Raw genomic sequence first — 16,804 nt, 5'->3', positions numbered from 1 at the left:
TCCTCCTGCTCTCACCTTCTTTCCTTCCTTCCTTCTTTTTTCCCTTCCCTCCTTCCTTCCTTCCTTCTCCCTTCCTCTTTTCTCCCTTCCTTCCTTCTTTACTTGCTTCCTTCTTTATTCCCTTCCTTCCTTCCTTCCTTCCTTCCTTCCTTCCTTCCTCTTTTCTCCCTTACTTCCTTCTTTACTCCCTTCCTTCCTTCTTTCCTTGTTTTCTCCCTTCCTTTCTTCCTTCTTTTTTCCCTTCCTTCCTTCTTTTCTCCTTTCTTTCCTTCTTTTCATTCTTCCTTCCTTCCTTTCCTCCCTTCTTCTCTTCCTCCTCCCTTGACCCTAAGACAGCACAAGGGGTTAATCTGCAAATGTCTTTATTCCTTTAGCAGAGGCTTTTATCCAAAGCGACCTGCAGGGGAATATTTTACGTGTATACTGTGGTGTAACGGAGTCACTGGTGACCTACAACAGTAGTTGCTTAGAGAATGGAGTCAAATTGTTGATTTATAATAGTTTTGCGTCATTAGCTTGCTCCCATTAGAAGAGAAAAAAAATCCTTTACAGCTGCACAAATTTCCATTTTGCCAATGAATTCGAAGACTTTGTTAAATGTGACAGGCCCTCTTTATACGTAACCCCATTTCAGTGTTTGCACTGAATGAGATCACAAATCATCCTCTTACAGGGAGTAAAGCACTTGTTCTCTAGCACATTTCCTGTAACTCAATAACATTATAAAACTGAATAATGGGGATCAAATTAATAAAGTTGTTCAGAGCTAATAAGAAAAAAAAAACTGTAGAAACTGTAGCTCTGGTGAAAATCCGGTTTTCACGCTTGTCCACATCTGTGTCTCTACCAGAAGCGGTCAAGCAGAGCAAAGACAGATGAGGTCAAAATAATTTACAGTTTTTTTGTCTTTGTACAGCTCAGCTCAGAACAGGTAGCCCATTCAAATTAAGAAAAAGAACAAAATGCGTTACCATAAATATGCAGATGACACACAAATCTCTATCACCATCTCACCAGGAGACTATCATCAAATTCAAACATTAATCAAATTGCTTTAATCAAATTATTGAGAGAATGTGCCAGAATAGTTTTTTAGTTAAATGAAGACAAAACAGAAAGAACATGTTTGGAGACAAGGAGGAGAGATTGAAGTTCAGCTTCAAGGAGTGAAACTAAAAACTGAGAGCCAAGCCAGAAATCTGGGAGTGGTTCTGGACCTGCAATTAACTCCCACATTTATCACCTAAAGAAAACACACAAGGAAGTCCACACCTTTCAGTCACTCGTGGCTGACGACCGCATCTGGAGGAAATGGGCAACGTGGAACAAGAACGAGGCCCCGCTCAATGTGAGCTGGTACTGAACTGTGATGGAAAACGGCCGAGGCCGGGCGAGTAGAGTCCAGTGGAAAACTGTCTAATGGAAAAGGGGCTTGATTGAATCTCATCGGAAGCTTATTGAATTGTCAGTGTCTGATGGAGTGTCTTTGCCCCTGGTTTACCTGGGTAGCACATTCAAAGGTCCAGATGTGCTTCTCATATGAATTAAGGTGTACATTATTTTAAAACTGCTTCTGGAAGAGAGTCTAGGGTTCATTGTTGGTGGAAGATGCTTGAAACTTGAGGAACTACAGAGGAATTGGCACAAGGTTACAAAACATCTAACGCAAGAAATCTCTTGGTGGATAAAGTGTTTGACTGGTGCAGGGGTCGGCAACCCGTGGCTCTAGAGCCGCATGCGGCTCTTTAGGGCTGCCCTAGTGGCTCCTGGAGCTTTTTCAACAATGTTTGACCTTTCCTTCTTCTTTTTTCTCTTTTTTACTTCTTTTTCTTTTTTTTCATTTTTCTCTTTTTTTCCTTTTTCTTTTCTTTCTTCTTTTTTCTTTTTTTTCCTTTTTTCCTTCTTTTTTTCCTTTTTTTCCTCTTTTTTTCTTCCTTTTTCCTTTTTTTAATCTCGACATTCAACTTTTTTCTCGAAATTTTGACTTTTTTTCTCAAAATTTCAACTTTTTTCTCGACATTTCGACTTTTTTTTGAGATTGTACTTCAACATTAATCTCGACATTTTGACTTTTTTCACGACATTTTGACTTTTTTCTCGAGATGTACTTCAAAATTAATCTCGACATTTCGACTTTTTTCTCGAAATTTTGACTTTTTTCTTGCCATTTCGACTTTTTTCTCAACATTTCGACTTTTTTCTCCACATTTCGACTTTTTTCTCCACATTTCGACTTTTTTCTCCACATTTCGACTTTATTCTCAAAGTGCAAAATGAAAAAAAAAATCTTCCCCCAGTTATAACTAATATAGATACATGCAGCATGTGCTGCCTTCATTAAGGCTTATACAAGACTTTTCATTTTTTGCGGCTCCAGACATATTTGTTTTTTGTGTTTTTAGTCCAATTGAAATGGCTCTTTCAACATTTTGGGTGGCCGACCCCTGGACTGGTGCTACAGTTGTAAACTGTTCTGGTTCCCGCGAACGCCGCCTTCCTGCTGAACCTTGCCAAACTGCAGAGACCACTATTCCTTCAGCTACACACCAAGTCAAGAATTTCCGGTCACCCTGACTCCCATGCGTGCTGTTCTAATGTGACACCGGGGAGTTTTTTTTTCATGTTTAAATATCAGTTCAAATTTTGTTTGAAGGAATATGTTATATTTAGGCAGCTCCCACGGTCTCTTGTCTGTACTCCCGTCAAAAACCGCCATAAATAAGAGTCGCACGGAACAACAGCGGTAACCAATGTGGAAGTTAATCAGGGAAGCTAACAAGGAAAGAAGTGAATCAATTAGGATTTAATCTCAGGGTCTTAAAGAGGACTTAACCTTCCTCCTGCAGGTGCTGATAATTGTAGATTTTAAATGTGTAAGATGTTCTACAAAAGAGGGGAGTAAAGGTTAAACCTTTTGTAATTTCAGAACCTGAAGCGCGTGGCAGAGGTGTGGATGGACGAGTACGCCGAGTACATCTACCAGCGCCGGCCAGAGTACCGGCACCTGTCAGCGGGAGACATGGTGGTCCAGAAGGAGCTGCGGAACCAGCTGGGCTGCAAGAACTTCAAGTGGTTCATGAACGAGGTGGCCTGGGATCTGCCTAAACACTACCCGCCGGTGGAGCCTCCTGCTGCTGCCTGGGGAGAGGTACGTCCCCAGGAGGAAAGATAGATCCAGATTAGGGCTGGGGATCGATTAGAATGTCAAGATTCGATTCCGATTCTTAAGATTCAGAATCGATTATCAAGATTTGATTCGATTCGATTCGATTCCAATATTGATTTGGGTTAGTGTTATTAAAACTGTTTTTTTGAGCTGTTGCATGAATTATATGACTGTAGTTATGCAAAATATTACTACTAGTATTATATTGAGATTAAACAGCAAGTATTGCAGCTAATGATGCTGTAAGGACCAATCAGCTCCCAGAATGCTGATAGAACTGCAAACAGAAACATCATGTGGGTCAGAATTACCAAACAGATCCAGGGCAAACAGACGGATGAAATCGGTTTTATTTTTTCCTACATTCCATTTTTATTTGTTCCATTTTCTGTTCCATTTTGGTTTTTAATTTTTGAGCATTTGGTTTTTAGCATTTTTTGCAAATGTAACCCCAAGACAGTATATAAAGTAATGAAATATAGACAATTTATGCAATTATAACCTAACACTTTAATGTTTTCATACCTTTAAACATATTTAAAGGCAAAAACATGGCACCAGTTATTCTCGTGTCCAACAAAACATTCCTTTTTTGGGGATAAACAAAAAAATAACCAAAGAAAATAACCCCCCCCTCCAAAAAAATAAAAAAAATTAAAAAATCGATCTTTAGACATATGAATCGATTTTGAGGAATTAATATGAGAATCGATTTAGAATGGGGAAATCGATTTTTTCAACACAGGCCTAATCCAGATTGATGAGAAATTCAGGTCAGTCATAACCACATTGGTTCCTCTCACCATCCTTGGAAACCACTTTTTATTTATTGTTATTTATTTATTCTTTATTACTGTCTCACATCAATTCGTTTCCTCCGTCGTGTGGTATGGCAAAATGAATTTGAGTCATTTGTAAGTGTTTCTTCTGAAACAAATGAATATTGTTTAAATATTTTTCATTCAGCATCGATAATCCCGTCTGTCATCGCAGCCTTTTGTGTTAAATGTGATGCAAATGCTTTCAGAGAAACAGCATTTGCAATAGAAATCCCTGCTTAGCTGATACCTTTGCATCTTCCAAAGGAAACGGAACAATGTAAAACTGCTTGCAGGTGAAGATCGTCTTGATTATGTGGTTCTTTAAGAGGAAAGCTGCAAACCTTTGTTGCGTCAGACGAAGGTCTTTGTTGTTGACTGACAGCAGGCTGTATCGTCGGTGTTTATGACTTGATGACTGCTTGCTTTGCAGATCCGTAACGCTGGCAATGGCATGTGTATGGAGAGCAAACACTTTGTGTCCGGGAGTCCCGTCCGCCTGGAGAGCTGTGTGAAGGGACGGGGCGACGTGAGCTGGAGCCACGGCCAGGTGTGTGCCCAAAACCACGCAGTCCTTTCGGTTATTAGTGTTGTTCCAACTTTTACTCAGTACTGGAGTTGAGGGGGGATGAGGGGAGATAGCATCCCCCCCTGAAATAAAAACAGTCAAAATCATCCCCCTGTAAAAATGCCATCCCCCCTTTCCATCCCTTATGTCATTTCATCAATGAATGTGGTTTTACTGCTATTTCAACATTTAGAGTCATCACCAGAAAAATAACTTATTTGACAATTTTCAAGTAAATTTTCACTTGAAATAAGTAGGAAAATCTGCCAGTGGGACAAGATTTTTCTTCTTATTACAAGCAAAAACATTTTGTTCCACTGGCAGATTTTTCAACTTATTTCAAGTGAAAATCTACTTGAAACAGGTGAAAATTGTTGTTTTTTTCCAGTGATGAGTCTTGTTTTAAGTGTAATGAGATTTTTTTACTTAAAGTGGGACATTTTAACTAGAAATAAGACAAATATTCTTGTTAAGATTGTGAGTTTTTGCAGTGATCCATTTTACTTATCCTGTGAAGGACAGAATCATATTGATAAGTTCAGAAAACTGTTTTTTATTGTTGTGTTTTATTGTATTTGATGTAAGCCCAGTGGATATTTAAAGCTTACAGAAGGCTGCATTTAACTGCTGCTATGTCATTCCTGCAGTATTTTCTGCAGGTGTTTTGGTCAGTGCTATTATTTGTAATATATTATATTATTTGTAATCAGCACAAATGATTTGTCCCCATATGATAAAATCCACCATCCCCCCTGATTTTTTTTTACAACTCGAGTACTACTTTTACTGGATGCTTTAAAAATGTTTTATGTACACATTTCTTTAACTCCCTATCCCAAATCATTTGATCTGTCCTGTTTTTGATGTCACTTAGGGTCCAGTGACCCATTAGTGAGAAAATGGTAGTTCTGCTATTATTTTTAATGCTATTTACATTATTGTGCCTTATTGATCATGTGAACACTATCAAAGACGACATAGCTGCCAGTTACTTGCAGCTTAATCCCAGTAAGCCAGAGGTCTTGATTGTTGCCTCTGACATTGTATTTCCTGTCATCAAACGAGCCAGCGAGCGTCCCTGCAGCTGTTCACCAGCCCACCAATTTAGGGCTGATTTTTGAGCAGCTGTTCTCCTTTGATACCCATATCAAAGAGGCCAGTAGGATTTAATTTTTTCATTTGAGAAACATTGGCAAACTACAGTCAGTATTATCTAATGATGGGTTTGAAATCCCCCCTTCGTGCCTTCACTCTTTCACTAATTTGATTACGGCAATGCATTACTCTCGTCACCGAACCTGCACTTGATCGCTTGCAGACAATCAAGAATGGTGCTGGAAAGCTACTCAAGCTACCCCAGAGCTGAAAATCCTACTTTATCTTCCTGTGGAACTCAGGATCCGGTTTAAAAACGTCACATAGCGGGGCCCCTCAGGCCCTCGCTTATGTGGCTGATGTTCTCGTTTTAGACTCCACATCATCCAGCAAGATAAACATACTGTGTCCCCACTTGCCCGTTTAAAAGCTAGTGATGATTGTGCATTTGAGGCCACGCCAGAGACGTTTTATAAACTCTTCCCCCCACTACGGTTGTGTTTCCTGTATCTGTGTCACGTGGGTTTCCCCACTCCCCCGCCCCTTTAGGAGACTAACAGCAGGTCCTGAGTCTATTGAGTCCTATGGGAAAAGTGAACGTGAGCACAGATTATTACCAATTCCTTCGCCCCATAGTAACCTAAGTAAATATGGGACCCATTTTTCAAAAGCCATAAACCTTCTGAACATTCTGACACCAAAATGGCAATTTTCAGACCGACAGATTAGGAGAAAATGAACTTTGTTTGAGACCTGTCTCTGTCTGAGCAACACACTCTCGCGAGATTTGGCTCTCATAGCTAATAATATAATATAATATAATAATAGTACATAGCTCTGCTCAGAGTCGTCGGTCACTGCAGAACTGCCAATGTCGTTTTCCCATCGGATAAACTTTAAAATTAAAATAAAACTTGCTTCTTTGCTTAATAATACTGTTATTGTTATTATTGAAGTCTTTTTGGAAGGGAAAAAAAAGAATATTAGACTGATCCGATGATCTTGTACTGGGTTGATATCAGACATTAAGGTAGCAGATGAAAAAAAACGAGCGGCAAAATAAGGGGCAAATATTAAAGTATACCATTTCATACCATTGGCAGAAATGGTAATGCGTTATCTTCTGTATAGAGTATCTTTGGCCACGCCCCCACGAGTCCTGAATACTTCTGTATCCAGACGAGGTGCCCGGATGCTGCTGCTCCTAAATCCTCACTCCTCCACATCCATGTTCCACCGTGTGCAGGCACAAAATGTTTGCACGAATGTTCTGCAGTTGGATTTTGTCAAACATGGCACCCTGCATTTATACTAAATACCTCCCGCCTTTCATCTTTCTTTTGCTCCGTTCCCATGGGAACCGAAACAACCCCAGTTCATAACACAGGCTTGAACGCTGAGTGCTAGACCTGACGGGCTGACATCACTGCTTCGTAGGAGACCTTTGATTAATCTGTGAAAAATTATCTTTCATGTTCTTTCACATCTATCCATTTTTATAAGTTTGTGCATTTGTTTTTCTGCCTGACCTGTGAAACACTTCCGGATTTGTGTCTGTGTGATAGAAATATATTTAAGAGCTGTGGTTGGGGGACACCACTGGTGTTGGCCAATCATAGCAGGCTGTTACTTTTCAATATTTTCATTTCATTTCATTTTATTCTTTATTTCATTCAAAAAATAAAACAAACAATTAAATACAAATACAAATGTTCATAAATTGTGAATGAAAAGGGAGCAGAAAGAAGAAGAATCTTATCTAATCTGTCCCTTTTTCCAAGAAATAAATTCACAAATGACATAAATTACATATTAAAAAAAAAACAATAAGTAAATAAAAAAATAAAATAAAATAAAATTACCGCCATCTATGGGTATGTCAATCAAACTTAACTAACATATTTCATTATATTTACTTAACATACAGGCTTTAATTGTTCTTTTGAATGTAATGTTTAATTTGGATTCTTTGTTTTCTTTATTCAGATTGTTCCATAAACTGATTCCTTTCACAGAAACACAACGTTCCATCAATTTATTCCTGAATCTTGTTTTTTTTTTTTTTAATCTGTTTCTTTTAAGTTATACTTGATTTATCTTTTTTCAAATCTTTTCTGAATGTTGATTGGTAAAGTTTTTATGAGCTTTAAACATAATTTGCAGAATACTATAATCTACTAATTCATGAAATTTCAACAATTTTAACTGAAGGAATAATGGATTTGTTTGATCTCTATATCGTTTTCCACTGCTAATTCCCCATATCAAGAATATGGGGAATTAACACCTTCTAAGGGACTTTTCCTGATTAAAACCAAGGAATAAAGACTTGATACTAAAGCAGCTGGAGGACGTGTTTCACTGACCGTCCAGTAGTACAGGAATAAAACAACAACAAAAAACAGAAGAAATTAAAACAAACGTGTACATTTAAACACTAAATCTGTCCATCATTTGGAGTATTTTGGCTTTGGTAAATGGTTCCATACTGCTGTTCCACATGCTGTTGCATTAAAAGGAAGCAGCTGTAATATCCCACGGTACGGCAGAGTTAACATGGACGTCTGACAGGAAAGAGCTTGTCCAGAGACGAGTGGGTGAACGTGTTCAATGCACTCAAACGACGAGTGATTGGGTTTACTTATAGATTTGACTGGCATGTTTGACAAGCTTTATATTCCACAGAGCACTTTTCACCACTTGGCAGCTAACGGCGAGATCTGTCCACCCAGTTATTGGCGAGTGAGTTCCCGTCCGCGTGTTCTTGGCCACGTCGTTTCCTTCACCCTCACTAATCTGCTGAACACAGCTGGGAAGTTTAATCTGTACAGAACAAGAACATGCGGGCTCACTCAGCCTCCCAATGTGACAATATCATTGTAAATACAAACATACATTCATTTGCAACAGGAAATTATTGATATGAAATTGTATTTCATGTAATTATTTTAATAATTTTTCGATGACTCTGCACTGAAAGAGGGTTGGAGTTGAGACAATAATCAATAAAAAGAAAGCGTTTTTAACTTCTCTTTTACCCTTCCCACCTCTTTATGTCCGTCTTTTACAGCATCCATTACAATTATATTCAAATGGATATGAGCAAATTTGGCGATGACGCCTGTAACACCCTATAATGTAATAATTTCACCCTATAATGTAATAATTTCACTCTATAATGTAATAATTTCACTCTATAATGTAATAATTTCCTGAAAATGTAATAACGCCTGAAAATGTAATAAAATGTGCACTTAACTCAATCAAAAATGTAATAAAACCCAATAATGTAATAACTTTACCAATAATGTAATAAAATATCCTGACGGATATTGTAATAACATTTTTACCGATAATGTAATACCTTATTACATTATTGGGAATTTATTACATGGTACTCAAAGTCTGTAATTTAACCCAATAGTCATTCTGGTGTTTTAAATCCAGTGTATATAACATTCTTAGATACTTAAAACACAAAATGTAGAACTCTGGACTGAAAATGAACATATATATTACATTATCAGTTTTGGGGAAAAAAAAAAAAAAAAATCCACCTGAAAATGTAATAAATTCCCAATAATGTAATAAGGTATTATATTATCAGTAAAAATGTTATTACAATATCAGTCAGGATATTTTATTACATTATTGGTGAAGTTATTACATTATTGGATTTTATTACATTTTCGATTGAGTTAAAGGGGACCTATTATGAAAAACACGTTTTTTCTTGTTTTAACATGTATAAAGTGGTCTCCCCTCACCCTGCCAGCACAGGGGAGACAAAATACCATGGAATTCTGCAAGGTCTGCTCCCCCCCCTGACTGAGTCTTCCAGTGTCACGTGACCTTTTTTTGAGCCATTCTGAATCTGCGCCTATGGTGACGTCACCATAGGCGCTCATTTCCATAGGTTCAGCCTCCGCTGCTGAATCCACGCCCACAACCAGCCAGCTACGCAGGCTGGAGCGGACCATCGTTGAGCCAGTCGCGGCGCCGCGGATCCAGGTTAAATCATCCAGGTTCCCGGGTGGTTTGGGAGCTGGGTCCTCGGGGGTCCGTCCCAGGCTGGACCAGCTTCATCCTCCGAGATTTTCAGCCAAATCTGTCGGTTTGATCCCCGGTAACGGGCGATGCGCCGCGGATGCGCCCCGGAGCCGATCTGTGCGCCCGCCGTGGCGTTGCGGCGCCCGTCGCGCAGCATCCGCCGGGCAGATCCGGCTGAAATTCCGCTGGTCGGTCCCCGGGAGTCCCTGCTACCAGTCCAGGCCGGTTCCTGCGGTCCCGGCCGGTCGGAACCGGTCATATTCCCCGGTTAAAGCCGCGGTGATGCGCGCTGCTCCAGCCTACTTCCTGGTCCCAGGAAGGTCCGTCCGACTAAATTGTCCAAGTTCCCAGCCGCTTTGGGAGCAGGGATTTCTGGGGTACGTCCCAGGCTGGATCAGCTTCACCCTCCGAGATTTTCATCGAAATCTGTCGGTTTGATCACCGGTAACGGGCGATGCGCCGCCGGGCGCCCGGCGTCGCTCCGGGGCCAGCGTTCAGCATCCGCCGGGCAGATCCGGCTAAAATAGTGCATAAATGTTACTACAACTCATATTTTATTTTTTTAACAATAAGGTTGCCATTTGTGAAAATTCAGTGTTGTGAGCGGGGTTTATTCTCCTCCCCTGCTACACGTAATTCAGGGAGCCAATCAGCACAGAGCCTCATTATCATACCCCCCCCTTCCCTTAGAATGGAGCACAGAAAAAGAGGTTAGAAGCGGTAAAACTAGTGACAGGGCCCACCGGCTGGATTTCTGATTTATGTAGAAAAAACAAGCTTTAGATTGTTTTTAAGACATTCAAGGCCTGTTTAAAATATACATTAAATGCCATAATAGGTCTCCTTTAAGTGCAAATTTTATTACATTTTCAGGCATTATTACATTTTCAGGAAACTATTACATTATAGGGTGAAATTATTACATTATAGGGTGAAATTATTACATTATAGGGTGCTACAACGCCCCCTAGCATATTTTAGAACAGCCAATAGCTGCTTTCCTCGCTGAGGTGTCGTCAAACTGCTGGCACCCTGCGCAGTAGAATCCCCTGCTGCAGCTTAAGACGTGGCCTCAATACTTTCACTACGGCCGTCTTTTGTCCACGAGAGTGTAAAAGCCATGCAGTGTGTGTAACAACCTTTACAGCGTCTAAATGTCTTAATTATCCTCAACTAAAGGAAACCTTTTAAGTCTCTTTGAGACATTTGAAGGAAGGAAGGAAGAAGAAGATCAGGTGCTTTGTTCAATTAACCCCGTCTGTTTAAACACTCATCTGAGGCCGGCGTGTCAGTTCATCTACCGCTGTGATCATTGTGCTTCTCGCAGCGTTTGGCATTTGGGACTGAACCATCGATCTTCCTGTTGAAAGACGAGCTGAACCTCAGCGCCCGGCTCCAATGCTCTTTCTGAGGGATTAAAAATGAAAAACTCTGAAACTTTGGCCCTTTTATCAACTCTGAAAGTATGACTCACAAAGCAACGGGCAGGCTTCTAAAGCACAGCACAACGTATTTGTTATACTCTATATAATCTCTTTATAATCTCCCATTGCACACGCTCGTTCCACCAGCCAGCCTGGAAAAAAATGATTAAAGCCCACGTTCAGCTCTGCAACAACCTAGGACGCATTACTGCACCGTGTCAGGCCGTTCTGAGTCGTCATCGCTGTGTGTTTGATTGTAGGCTTCACTTAGGAGGAAATGAGTCATGCAGTGGTCAGATTTTCTTGCATATTGATTCAGTAGCAGTAACAGTATACCCATCGCAGGCAACGACCAGCTCAGTGGACAAAGTGCTGAAAGCTAACCGTATTTAAAAAGGCTTGCCTGCATGAAGGTGTCAAAGAATGGAAACTTAGCTGCAGAGTAGGGATGGACTAAAAAATGTATCACGATAATTTCTGGCATTTATCCCGATAACGATAAAAATGACAATAAAAAAAAAAAACAATTCAACTCCACCTTTGTAACTATAAATCTATCACCACATTCAGTCTTTGGAGCCCCCAAATCAATACTCTAAAAGATACTAAATGCTACTAAACTACACCAATTAAATTGAATTAATAAAAACCAATTAAATGAGTTACACCTGTACTGCAAAACTGGAATGACTCAGATCCGCCATGTTTGTTACACAAAAACCTCATAAACGGGAATTTTTTCTCTTTCTTTCTTTCTTTCTTTCTTTCTTTCTTTCTTTCTTTCTTTCTTTCTTTCTTTCTTTCTTTCTTTCTTTCTTTCTTTCTTTCTTTCTTTCTTTCTTTCTTTCTTTCTTTCTTTCTTTCTTTCTTTCTTTCTTTCTTTCTTTCTTTCTTTCTTTCTTTCTTTCTTCTTTATTTCTGGCTCATTTCTTTCTTTATTTCTTTATTTCTAGCTCATTTCTTTCTTTATTTCTTTCTTTCTGGCTCATTTCTTTCTTTCTTTCTGGCTCATTTCTTTCTTTCTTTCTTTATTTCTGGCTCATTTCTTTCTTTCTTTCTTTTTTTCTGGCTCATTTCTTTCTTTTTTTCTAGCTCATTTCTTTCTTTCTTTATTTCTGGCTCCTTTCTTTCTTTCTTTCTTTCTTTCTTTCTGGCTCATTTCTTTCTTTCTTTCTTTCAGGCTCATATCCTTCCTTCCTTCCTTCCTTCCTTCCTTCCTTCCTTCCTTCCTTCCTTCCTTCCTTCCTTCCTTCCTTCCTTCCTTCCTTCCTTCCTTCCTTCCTTCCTTCCTTCCTTCCTTCCTTCCTTCCTTCCTTCCTTCCTTCCTTCAACACGTACGTTGTGCGTCGATTTAACACAGAACCATAAATCAGCTTTACACAAAAACGTCATCAACGGGAATTTATCATTTTTCCCGCGAGATGACAAATTCTTCGTGATTAAATATCACTCATTCCTACTGCAGAGTGAACTATTTACTGCAATCTGGTGAAGTGCCTGAAGAAAGTCTACAGAAAAATATTTCCAGACGGACGACCTAGCCCATTTTCACCAATATTTGACTTCTTTCCCTCTTTGTGGATGTATTTCTGCAGTTACATGCATAAATGTGACCCACGGAGGCGTGATCATTGCGCTGGGGGTTTGCACATCTCACTGGGATCTATGAAACTCTCAATGAACTCACACGTCCTTTTTGTTTCTGCGGCTTAAAATTCGGCTGGATCTCACAGCTCTGGCTGTTTAATTGTTTGTATCTAAAAATGCATTGTTGCTTAATTTGTGCTGGCAAAAAATGGATTCGCTGCAACTCACAGGAGGCCCACTGGCAGCTTTTCTTGTCTGTTTTTATTTTTATTTTATTCTGTACAAGAGGAGTGTGGGAGTGTTGGCGTGCCCGAAGAGCGGCGGTCATTTACACATCACTGACGCCCCAAATTTCAACGTTTATATTTGTGCAGTTCAGATAACGGGGAGCTAGATTTGGTTTGACTTGAGTTCCCTGTTGCAGATTTTTGCATTCAAATGAATCGTGAAAATGATTGGAATTTTTTGACAAACACATTTTTTTGTCCCAACTTTCTTCTCCAGCCGGTCTGTTCGGATCAAACTTGAGTCATTTCTTTCCCCGTTAACATGACACGAGCATGAATGTGACACTCTGTGACATGTGTGCCCTGCAGGTGTTCACGTTCGGCTGGAGAGAGGACATCCGGGTGGGAGACCCCATGCACACCAAGAAAGTTTGTTTCGATGCCATTTCCCACAGCAGCCCCGTCACGCTGTACGACTGTCACGGCATGAAGGGCAACCAGCTGTGGCGCTACAGGAAGGTACTCCACAACGTTTCTCTTCTCTCTTTGATGAAAAACAACAAAGCTGCAAATGATTGCTTATGAAATAAATGACTGGAAGGCTTGATTGCAAGCACATTTGACCAGAATGTATTCTGAAGTCGATGGCTACGGTCTGTATGCAGCCAGTTTTCACTTAAGATGCCATGCCATCACATTTGTGTTTGTACAGCATTTGAAGGGACTAATATTGACAAAAAAAGGTATGTTTGCAGTTGCGAACAAAAAAATGTTAACGCTTGCAAAAAAACGATTGCTATGCAAGAGACAAAGTCCTTCACAAAACAAAGACGGCTTCCCTGTGAATAATGTATGAAGGCATTGTATTTGTTCGGACCATTTCCACTGACAAAGTTTTCAAAGCCTGTGTGACAATAATTGATGCTTTGGTTCCTGCAAGGACAGAAAATGGCCCTTTTTTCAGTATAATTGGTAATAATCGTGTAAATGCACAGAGGTGGGTAGAGGAGCCAAAAATTGTACTCAAGTAAAAGTACTGTTACTTCAGAATAATATGACTCAAGTAGAAGTAAAAAGTAGTCATCCAAATAATTACTTGAGTAAAAGTAAAAAAGTACTTGGTAAAAAAACTACTCAAGTACGGAGTAACTGTTGAGTAACGTCTGATTTATTTTTTTAACACAACCATTCAAACAGACAAAAGTACAAAATAATCATCTTCAGGCAAATTAAATCAATAAAATAATAACATAAATTAAAATTAATAACACATTTAAAATAGCTTAAATTAAAATAATCTTAAACTAAATTAAAGTACTTTAATAAATAATAAAATAAATAATATAATAACAGAATAAATAAATAAATTACCGTAAGCACAAGTAGCACAAAATTTCAGCCTTTGTACTTTTCTTTTTTAACCAGGCAGAACTAGAACAAACATGAACTCATAGAAACTCTGTGTGTGTTTGAGTCTGTGTAAATGTGACAAAACATGCAAAAACAAACATTTTTCCCAAAGAATCACTCAGTGATGTCATGAGATTGACGCGTACGCGGATAAAAGGGATAAAAGAAAAGTAACAGCTCAACGTAGCCTAATGTAGCGGAGTAAGAGGAACAGTTTCTTCTTCACAAATCTACTCAAGTAAAAGTAAAACGTATAGTGATTCAAAACTACTCCTAAAAGTACAAAATTTCCCAAAACGTACTCAAGTAAATGTAACGGAGTAAATGTAACTCGTTACTACCACCTCTGTAAACGTAGTTCCTTCCTCTGACCCGTCTCTTTCCCGTCTCTCCTCCAGGACAAGAGTCTCTACCACCCCATCAGCAACAGCTGTGCGGACAGCAACCCCGGCGAGCGGCGGGTCTTCATGAACACGTGCGACCCGTCCTCCCCGAGCCAGCAGTGGCTGTTTGAGCGGACCAACGCCACCGTGCTGGAGAACTTCAACCGCGCCGCCAACTGAGGCGCCGTGGCCTCTGAGTCGGGACTCCCGTGGCCTCCGAGCTGCTGCTTTGGGATTTTTGGTTATTTTTTGGGGTTTTTGTTGTCGGGATGGAGGGGTGGGTGTTCCCACGTTTACCTGGCGCTGCTGTGACAGCCGTCTCTCAGGAGGGAACGCCATGAGGGAAGTTATTTAAAAGAGTCGATCTCATTGATGAGTTTGAGTTCAACGGCGACTTTGTTTGAGTTGTTCTGTCACAGTCGTGCTGTGGCTCTGGGTGTTTTTACCTTCGTGATTTTGCTTTTTTACGTGATTGTTTGCCTTTCGTCCTTGTTCTTTTCCTTCATTTCCGTCCCTTTAACCCCGCCCCCGCCCTCCTGGCCGTCTCTGCCTGCACGTCCGTCTCCATCTGCCCGCATCACTTCACCTTTGCCCGCCATTTTTATTCCCTCTCTTTTAAATCCTGTCATATTAGGGCTGGGCGATATGGACCAAAAGTCATATCTCAATATTTTCTAGCTGAATGGCGATACTCGATATATATCAATATTTTTTCTGTGCCATAATTGGGGTTTCCCCCAAAGCATTATAGCATAGCATCTCTGTTAGCTTCATTTTTTTCTGAGGCAAACCCTTAAAAAAACAGTCAGTTTTAATACAAAGCCTCGTGCCAAATGTCACACACGTACCTTTATTAACAGAGGTCTGCACAATATCAAAATGTATAAAACAAATGAAATAAAAATAAACTGCCTGCATATATAGAATAAAAATGCTTATTGAATAAAATAAAACAAATATCCCTTTCCTGCATAACAATTAAATTAAAATACACTGTGCAATTAATACAATGTAGACAGTAACAGGCAGACTTTTCCACTGAGGTTGACAGTTGTGCAAATAACAAAACATTTGTGCAAATCTCAAATAAAACATTCAAGTCAATTTGTCACAAAATAAGCTATATCAAAATCATAAAAAAAAAATGTAAAACATTTTTTTTTTAAATCGATATAAACGATATTGTCTCGTACCATATCGTGTTTGAAAATATATCGATATATATTAAAATCTCGATATATCGCCCAGCCCTAGTAGACAGTAACAGGCAGATTTTTCCACTGAGGTTGACAGTTGTGCAAATAACAAAACATTTGTGCCAATCTCAATTTTTCACAAAATAAGCTATATCAAATTCATTAAAAAAAAATATATATATATTTATTTTTTTTTAAATCGATATAAACGATATTTTCTCGCACCATATCGCATTTGAAAATATATCGATATATATTAAAATCTCGATATATCGCCCAGCCCTAACGTCCGTCTCCATCTACCCGCATCACTTCACCTTTGCCCGCCATTTTTTATTCCCTCTCTTTTAAGTCCCGTCATATCCCTCCCTCTCCGACATCCGCCACAGGGGAGGTGAGGACGGGTGAGTTTGGGGGTTGGGGGGGGTTCCCTGGTGAGCCAAACTTGTCCTGACACCCAGTGAAGCCGGGCAGAACCGCTCTGAGAAGCAGCCGCTGAACGCACTCTCTTCTACAACCCTCATTTGCCCTCTGTTCCCCCGTCCCGTTGCCCCCTCTCACGGTCTGCGGGCAGAGCTGCCTTGAATGTAGCACCGCTGCAACGACGGAGAGAGAGCGAGAGGAATAAACCAGCCCCCCCTCTGCACGCGCTCGGCTCATTTTTCTCTCCATTCTCTGCCCTCCACACTGTATTTACCGATGAGTCATTCTCAGCTTTGTCACTGTGCCACCTTCGTCTTGTATTCCTCAGAGGCGAGCGCTGTCTGATGTCAGGATTTAATGCGGGGCCGAACTCCCGCCGGTGCAGTCGGAGCTCATTTCACGTCTGCGTTGGAGCAGGGGCGAGAAACTAAACCCTGACTCCGAGCTGGAGATCGAG

The 16,804-nt window shown here is 40.0% G+C and overlaps 1 protein-coding gene across 1 annotated transcript in view; it reads left to right on the top strand.

Annotated features, from left to right (window-relative positions):
- Positions 1 to 15,506, top strand: part of LOC133460071 (polypeptide N-acetylgalactosaminyltransferase 10-like) — a 175,248-nt gene extending 159,742 nt beyond the window's left edge. The window contains exons 9-12 of the mRNA XM_061740584.1: positions 2,927 to 3,148; positions 4,418 to 4,534; positions 13,305 to 13,454; positions 14,744 to 15,506. Coding sequence (XP_061596568.1) covers positions 2,927 to 3,148; positions 4,418 to 4,534; positions 13,305 to 13,454; positions 14,744 to 14,908 — 654 coding nt within the window. The 3' untranslated portion in view covers positions 14,909 to 15,506. The remainder of the gene's footprint in view (positions 1 to 2,926; positions 3,149 to 4,417; positions 4,535 to 13,304; positions 13,455 to 14,743) is intronic.
- The last annotated feature ends 1,298 nt before the right edge of the window (positions 15,507 to 16,804 follow it).

This window comes from Cololabis saira, chromosome 14, assembly GCF_033807715.1.
Source record: "Cololabis saira isolate AMF1-May2022 chromosome 14, fColSai1.1, whole genome shotgun sequence".
Lineage (NCBI taxonomy): Eukaryota > Metazoa > Chordata > Actinopteri > Beloniformes > Belonidae > Cololabis > Cololabis saira.
Note: the sequence above shows the minus strand (reverse complement) of the source record. Positions and strands in the feature narration are given on the sequence as shown.